Source organism: Cryptotermes secundus, unplaced genomic scaffold (assembly GCF_002891405.2).
Source record: "Cryptotermes secundus unplaced genomic scaffold, Csec_1.0 scaffold597, whole genome shotgun sequence".
Lineage (NCBI taxonomy): Eukaryota > Metazoa > Arthropoda > Insecta > Blattodea > Kalotermitidae > Cryptotermes > Cryptotermes secundus.
In genome coordinates this window covers 250,264-259,465 of record NW_019743156.1, presented here as the reverse complement: position 1 = coordinate 259,465, position 9,202 = coordinate 250,264, and the positions used below count along the sequence as shown (strand labels likewise).

The following is a 9,202-nucleotide window of genomic DNA, read 5'->3' as shown; positions in this document are numbered from 1 at the left end:
GAAGCCTGAGATCTATTTGTAACAGATCTGCTGTTTGTATTTTGGTTAGAACATATCTGAATATGAGGGAAAGTTTCCATTATTAACAGACATTTGGCTAGAGCTGTAGCTGTTTTGAGAGAACTATGTTTTTCATTACAATATTTATACAGATTCTAATTTAAATCTGGTTCACTGTAATTAAACATTCATTATTATTGCACTAACTTGCCTAAGATATTACACTACAGAATTAAAGGAATAAAGACACAGTTATTAATACAACTGGAGGAAGAGGAGTAGTGCTCAGCAATGATTTGTATGAAATAATGGCCACTTTCTAAATAGTAAACTGAAGCTTAGGTCTAACCAAAAAGAAAAGAAGAAAAACGGAAGACTTTGTCACAAATTTGTTCTACTACTGAGATTTCATATTTACATTATGTTAGTAAACATAGTTATATCAATCCTATAAAATAATCGTTCAATATACTACCATTTTAAAACACTGGTTTTAAGAATTAATCTTTATGATGCTTGCTTCTTTGTTGTCAGATGCTTCATAATGCCTTGAAACTCAAAATCTATTAAAATTTTAACATAACAACTTGCAATGTTATGTTTCAGTATATTTAATAGTAGGTAGTACATGAATCTACATGGTAAACTATGTAGTGACTAAAAATCATTACTACTCTGTTTTATAGAGAATGGGACTGATAACTTTAAACAATAGTTCAAAAGTGAAGGATTTATCAAGAATGATAAATTTCAAGAAGGAATTCTCACAGTAGCAGCTCCAATACAGAATATTAAATTCTTATATGTGTCAAACTTACTTCTCAAAATATACGGAACTCTCTTAACTGCATGAACACATAATGCAATTTTGGCCATGCGCAAATAGCAGTGGTAATAGTCCATGTCTTAAGGACAAAAGTATAGGGATTATATTTTGAAGTTTAAAAAACCTTATGTTCTATCACTCAGATTCTATTATTGCTGAAATTAGGCAGCCTACAGTAAAATACACAGGTGCACTGTTTCTTTACATCTCTCATCATGTACAGTGAAATCATCAATACACATTTACATCTTAATATCACTTAATTTCTGCTAAAAATGATTTACAGAACAATTACAGACCTAGATACACCTCATTGCAGTAATGACAGGGTTATAATTCTCTATATTCCACTGTTCTCTTCATTTGTCACTGTGGGAAATGTGTAACTGAGAGAAGTGTAAGAAATTTAAGAAAAGGTGTTTACATATTTAGTTATACAATTTCCAGTTCTCATGAGCATTATCATGTTCATCGTTATCATGAATACAATTTTTATATTAATGTTATTAAAATATCATTATGTACATATCATTTTGCAAAGAATATAAATAATTATGTTGTGCTCGATACAAAAATAGAACTTCAAAAACTGTAGGAATTGTGTGATATTTAGTGATTGTAAGTTACTAATTTTTCAGTATATAAATATATATTGATGGATAACAACACGACCAAACAAAGAAAATAATATTTACTTTAATAATCTTATGGTGATGAATGTAAGCTGAACCTGTATCATAATAAAAAGCTGGCAAAGACACAGTGCACCTGAATGTAAGATAATTCTATGCATAAAATATGAGGTGACTGGAAATTAAGTGCTTATTCTCGTATAAGAGTTGCACACATAAAGTATCAATCAACATTTTCTTTCTTTATATTTATGTGCTAATTAAATTAAATCAAATATTTTAGTTGTAATATTTCTAGCTGGTAAAATTCTTCATGTGCATGTATTGCACCAAAATTCCTCTTCAGGTCTGAGAGATTTTAAAGTGGTGGTAAATGTGTGGCAAAATTGTAATGTAAAATGCTACAAAATAGGCAAGAAACCAACTGCATAACTACTGTTGGATCATGTATTTCACATCCGATATTCCTCTTGTGAAATATATTTTGTTTCGAAATTTGTGGAGGGTTATAAGTTCACATAGCAATGCTGGGCTATATAAACAATTCCATTAATTAGGAACTAAAAATGACGATATATATGTATATGTTGTAAATGTGTTGAGCACTGTATCAGTTTTCTAACAGGCATTTAACTTGCAATCACCATGTTTATAAAATATTGCACCCCATCGGCTAGCAAGTTGCCAGCAAAAAGACATATATAGCAGGGTATTTTTACTTCAGTATATAAACATTTACAACAAATAATATGAAGAAAGCAGTCTTCTGGGATGTGGCACCGTGTAGATGTGGTGTTAACCGACGTTTGAGAGGAACGTATCGCCTCCAACACCAGTCTGCTTGTACCGGTTCTCATGGTCTCTTCGCTTGTGGATTTTCTTATTTTTCCTTCTACCCTGAAGATGGAGGCGATACGTTCGTCTGAAACGTCGGTTGACACCACATCTACATGGTGCCACATCCCAGAAGACTGCTTTCTTCAACAAATAATATGTTCGTATAAGACAAATATTGGTGTCCATGAATAGAGAATGGAAACATCCAAAGATTTATACCCATCATTATGGTATGGGAGCTTTCTGTTTTTACACAAGGCTTATAATAAAAATAATTTTTCATCTCTGTAATTGCCTTTAAATAATAACAAAATAGAAATACTATTCTTCCTTCACTGAAATATATTTAAGGTGAAAATTGAGACAAAACACAAATCAATCTGAAGATAGAATTTATGACTGAAATAACTTTATAAAATACGTGAACAAATATTACAACAATTGCAAATTATGAAAGTTATTTGTTGGTTACCAAATAACATAGTCCTGTTGCATTTTTATCAACAAAACATGTTAACAAATTCAACAACATTATTGTCTATCTATCAACAATTATCCCATCATTCATATTAACATTAATCATATATATATAATAACTCATAATATGTGTTCTATACCTTTGTTTTCTCATTGATTTTTATGTTAATAAAGTCGTACATTTTATTATTAAAATTATACTTATTTCATGTATGAAATATTATAAATGAGTAATGTATTTTCAGTGCATACGTGATAGTTCAGCCTGTGATTGCATGTATATAATATTGCAATTCTATAAAAACAGCATCATATAAGTGCTGCAAGATTTGAAATAATATAAAAGATCATTCAGTGGGGAAGGATTCGTGTCAGTAGGGTAGGGAAATTTGTCAATATAAATGGGAGAGGGAGACTTTTTCATCATTATTAGTTTCATACTCTTTAAAATGGCGGTTGTGTCATATAATACATAATAATACCTTGTAATATTTGTTATTAGTATGATGCATAATGCTGAACAAGTAACACAGATGCTGTTGATTTACTTCTTAGATTTCTCTCACATTTGCATTCTGTTTTCTTCTTCTCCCACAGTCCTGCTGCCTGCTTTTGTTAGAGTTGGAGTTATCTCCACTCCAGGTACTTCATTTCAAGACAATCTCATTCTTCCAACAGCTTAAGTCTTCTGCTTTATCTTTATTTACCTTCTGTAATTGCTTCAAATTAGAAGACGACTAATTCTTTGATGTAAGAATTGTTACAAATTCTGAAACAAAGTTATATATAATGATATTAACAGAATTTTTTAGGAACACAAATATGATATTTTAAAAAATACCCACAGTGTGTACACTAATGGAGTACTGAGCTCAGTACATTACTACTTGGAATGTCAGAAGTATGTATAGGGCAGGTTCACTCAGGGCAGTGGCGGAAGAAGCATAAAAATATAAGTTAGATTTAGTGCGAATACAGGAGATCAGATTGGACAGAGAAGACATTGAACCAGCAGACGAATATGCGTTTTTCCATTGAAATGGGAATGAGAGTCATGAATTAGGTTCAGGTTTTTTTCATACAAAGGAGAGACATGTCAGCAGTTAAGAGGGTAGAGTTTGTTAGTGACAGGATGTTGTACATAATACTAAGAAGTCGCTGATGTGATATCATCGTTCTGAACGTTCATGACAGAACAGAGGACAAAACTGATAATATGAAGGGCAGGTTCTACAAAGAACTAGAACATGTATTCAGTAAATTCCCTAAATATCATATGAAAATTTTGTTAGGAGATTTCAATGCCACAGTAAGTAAAGAAGATATTTTCTAACCAACAATTGGGAATGAAAGTTTACATGAAATTAGTAATGATAAGGGAGTTATCTTGTATTGGTACAGGTGTCTGGAGAAAGGGACTAGCTCTATCGATTGGGCTTGACTAAGTAGGTTTTACCTGAAGACGGAGACAGAATCCAATCTCCAAAACGTTGTGTTTTTAAATGAAACAGGACAATGGCTAATGTCCAGAAGCATAACGCCTGAAATTATATTCTCATACGGTTGTTGTCACAGTGAGTGAATTTTGGGGCAATTGTATAGAGTTCCTCAGTCATTCAGGATGGATTTAGGGATAGTTCCTGAAAATAGGTAGAAAACAATTTCCTTCTGATCTACCATATACTCATTCATTCTAACAAAGGATAAGCAAAAGAAAAAATGATCCTTGGATGGAAGAAAGAAATAATTTCTAATAAATACAGGAGTTTGAACTTACTTTGTAAGATCAGCATTTGAGTTTACATAACAACATTGTATAAAGAGAACAAGAGACAGACAATTTAAATAGAAATTGAGCATGTAATATCTGTCGTAGTGTATCCATAGAAAATGCTCCATGGTCTGCTTTGCCTCTGCATTATTACAAATGTAAGTGATGTGAAGAACAGAGAGACCAAGAAGATTCCAACATCCACAGAAAGGAGAAGGAAATAGTGCTGAGACAGTTTGCTTATGAGATTTGATATTTTGGGCCTTATCAAGAGGCTTGTAAGATTTGAGGTTTACACAGCGGTGACTATGAAGAAAGCAGTCTCCTGGGATGTGGCGCCATGTAGATATTGTGTTAACCGACGTTTCGGAGGAACATGCTGCCTGCTCACACTGGTTTGCTCGTGGATTTCTTCTTTTTCTTTTTCTTCTACCTTGAAGATGGAGGCGATACGTTCCTCCGAAACGTCGGCTAACACAATATCTACACGGCGCCACATCCCGGAGGACTGTTTTCTTCATCAAGAGTCTTGTTCCTTCTTTTAAATGAGATGCAGTGTCTGGACACATTGTCAGACACAAAGATGATGGTTAAAGTAACGGCAAAAAATACAATACACCTCTAAGAGAATCATTCAGAAATAGCTTTATTTTCCAAAAATAAATGCTAGGATTACCCCTTTTCACACATTAACCTACTTTCTTTTTTTTCCCCCCTTGTCACTACAGCCCCATTGGGCCTAGGCCTACCTCCATGAACTCCGTTCACACATTAACCTACAACGAAGTCTAATTATTAAAAAAAAATGCTTTATATTAATACTTTCTCTTGTTACGTAAGTTTTCTGTTGTTGAGTGGCGTCCATCATACCTTCATAATTGACCATTCCATCTCCATCTAGGTCTGCTTCCCGGATCATGTCATCTACTTCCTCATCTGACAGTTTCTCACCCAGATTGGTCATCACGTGGCGAAGCTCCGTTGACGAGATCAATCCGTCATTGTTCTTGTCGAATACCCTACAATTAACACAGTCAGTGCATTACGATTCCTAGTAAATACATTTGAGAGCAGATTGTGATTTCTGTGAATGGGTTTTCAATGGTTCAACAGTGATATCTGTATCTAACATTTCAGAATTTCACGGAAGTGCAATACTAATATGGCTCGTGTGTCTGGGAGATAGGCTGTATCACCGATGTTTCACAGACTTTAGTGATTCATCCTCAAGGTGAACTGGCTTCCAAATTAAACTTTATTGATTGCATGACGTTACAGCTGTCAACACAACAAATAAAAGGGAAATATCTTCAATGAAGACAACAGATGTTTGTATATATATCTTATTTACTTAAAGTAATCGTAAATGGCGTTACATGTTTCGACCTATAATTCAGGTCATCATCAAGCACCTCTTTTATAATCTATAACTCAAGTAATTAAAATTAATAATCATGATATGGATCCATACTTATGTAACATATGTCTATTGTTTCAAGCGATTATATATTTATAAGGTGAGCATAGATCTACGTGTATATACTAATATTCTAATAAAATTCATTACTAGAAGTTAAGGATTTAAAGAATATAAAGGTATAAAAATTTAAAAGTATAGATGTACAGATTCCGCAATATATTTGAATGTTGGCTACTTGTTGTGTTTAGATATTATGCAAAACCCTCCACGGTCGCGTGTTGATGTGCTGCATGCTGTCTTGTGGTTCTTATTTACTAATTTTTGTGTGAATAATCTGATCGTAATTTCTTGTTTCTTCCTATGGTTAGTTTGGATTGACGTGGACGTTTGGGTGTTTTGAGATGTGGTGTTATTTGTATAGTTGCACAAACCCATCCATTCTCCCCCGAATGTTATCATTGTTCTTAGTTGTGTAGTGTTTTACAGTAAGACGGAAAGAGTTATAATCAATTGCAGTTCCGCCTTGTGCATGTTCAATGAATCGACTCACCGAGCTAAACCCACGTCTAAAGTCATTGATACACGCGACAATATGATTAGCACGTATATCCGTGACTCTAGCGCTGCATGAACGTAATATATTTCCTTATACACATTCACTTCCGTCTTAAATGCAACTTTACTTACAATTACTTCTTTACTTAAAAATTTTGGCCGCGCCATAGCTCAAGTGGTTAGTCGCTGGCTTCCCACCGCGGCGGCCCGTGTTCGATCCCGGGTCAGGTCAAGTGGGATTTGTGGTGGACAAAGTGGCGCTGGGGCAGGTTTCCTCCGAGTACTTCGGTTTCCCCTGCCAATCTTCATTCTACCAATGCCTCCACAATCACCCTCATCTATCATTTGGGGCTGGTACAATAGGCCAGAAATAGCCGCAGTACAAGGGACTTAGTTCCACCACATTAGCATTACAAAAATTACTTAAAAATAAAAATTAAACTTTTAGAATAAAATCAATAATTGCTATATGTTTCGGCCGTACTCGACCATCCTCAGACAACTGTAAAATTTTTAAAATACATAGGTTGGATAAAAAGTAGTGACAACACTTCTATAGTTCTGAAACGACTTTATTACCTGAGGTAAACACACTTACATTCCTTCAATATAATCGCCCCCCATGTGCACCACCTTCTGCCAAATTTTTGGGAGGCGTCGTACACCATCAGGGCATCCACTTCTGCTGATGTCCAGCAGTGACCGCCCTACTGCACGAATAATCTCCTCTCTTGTGTTGTAAAATGTCCCTCGCAGTGGTTCTTTCATTTTGTCAAAGAGATCATAATCGCACGGACTCATATCGGGTGAGTATGACGGATGTTGCAGTATCTCCCATCGCCAGAGGCGAAGGAGATCCTTGACAGCGTCAGCAGTATGAACCCTTGCATTGTCATGAAGGATGATGGGGTTCGTTGCCCACAAGTGTCGTCGCTTTCTCCTGAGTGCTGGACGAAGATGACTGCGCAGGAAATTGCAGTAGTAGGCAGCGTTTACTGTCTGTCGTTGAGGTACAGTGTGGTGCAGTATCACTCCATCAGTGTCATATGCCACAATGAACATCGCCTTCACATTATTCTGTGTAGGGCGCACTTTCTTTGGACGAGGAGAGCCATGATGCTTCCATTCATTTGAATGTTAGGATGCTTGAACTGGGCTCCTGCACTTCAAGACGATGCACAATGCAACTTAATGAAACACAACCACAGCCACTCACTGCACTACTTCAACTGAACTTCTGCTATCAGCTACAGACGACGCTAGTGCCACCTGACGCACATCTTTCATGTTACAGCAGTGTTGCCACTACCTTTTATCTAACCCTTGTAGCTACATTGTAATTTTAATGTAACTAAGATGAATTATTTCTTAAGTTAAAATACTAGTATTTCAATGTTTTCATTTTTCGTCATCCGCTCATTAAAAACATTTGTTTGTGAACACCACTCGTTACGTTTTCATGCGCTGCCTTCCTCCTGCGGCGTCAGTGTTTTACGTGTTATTTTGTGTAGCTTGTATGGATATCGGTGTGGTGTTATTATCTTTTTCATGTTCCCCATTGGTATGCATGTCTCTACGCTGTTGGTTTAGTTGATTACGTGATTATTATTATTAATATGTGTTTGTCTATAATGTAATTACTTTTATCTACACTGTGCTCTGTCTGTAATTGGCCTTGCGGCTGTTGACTCGGCACATAAATAATAATGAAGAACTGAATTGAATTATTATTATTATAAAAAATGATGACTTTAATTATTATTGGCAACTTAGATTCGTGTTAATGAAATAATAATAATAATTATAATTATAATAATTATATAATATATACTATAATATAATAATATATTATTATTATTATTATTATTATTATTATTATTATTAAGTGGGTGTATTGGACTTCGTTCTACGGCAGCGCAAATGGGTAATTTATAGTAATGCACAGTTGCAGATCTCACGAGCCTAACAAATGCTTAAGAATTACTCATTGTACGATAACAGTTTTTTTATTGCGAAGATGCTGTCACGTGGAAAAGTCGGTCGCTCCTCCGGTTAAATCTGGCCACCTCAAAACGCAAGTCTGCTTCAAGGCTACGCTGTCTAGAAACCACAGTGTGGTCATACACGTGTCTTGAGTGAGCTATCCGACTCGTCGGGTCCAAATGTCNCAAGCAGGAGGCGAAATATTACGTTCTAAGATCCACAATCTATTTACCTCTATTTGGCATAAGAAAAAATTGCCTGATCAGTGGAAGGGCTCTATTACTGTACCAGTTCACAAGAAGGGTGATAAAACTGACTGTAGTAATTATCGGGGGATATCTATGCTATCAATTACATATAAAATTTCGTCCAATATTCTTCTTTCAAGATTAAGTCCATATATAGATGCAATTATTGGGGATCATCAGTGTGGGTTTCGACGTAACAGATCAACTACAGATCAGATCTTTGCATTCGTCAGATATAGGAGAAAAAAATGGGAGTACCATAAGACAGTACATCAGCTATTCATAGACTTCAAGAAGCCTATGATTCAGTTAGGAGGGAAGTATTATACAATATTCCGATAGAGTTTGGGATACCCATGAAACTAGTTAGGTTGATTAAAATGTGTTTAAACGAAACGTATAGTAAAGTCCGTGTAGGTAAACATTTGTCTGATAAATTTCCTATCCAGAATG

The 9,202-nt window shown here is 35.2% G+C and overlaps 1 protein-coding gene across 1 annotated transcript in view; it reads right to left on the bottom strand.

The window, feature by feature from the left end:
• Nucleotides 1–3,350: 3,350 nt before the first annotated feature.
• LOC111873906 (neo-calmodulin) overlaps nt 3,351–9,202 on the bottom strand; it is a 238,457-nt gene continuing 232,605 nt past the window's right edge. Inside the window, exons 7-8 of the mRNA XM_023868984.2 lie at nt 5,414–5,562; nt 3,351–3,541 (exon numbers count right to left, since the gene is read on the bottom strand). Coding sequence (XP_023724752.1) covers nt 3,510–3,541; nt 5,414–5,562 — 181 coding nt within the window. The 3' untranslated portion in view covers nt 3,351–3,509. The remainder of the gene's footprint in view (nt 3,542–5,413; nt 5,563–9,202) is intronic.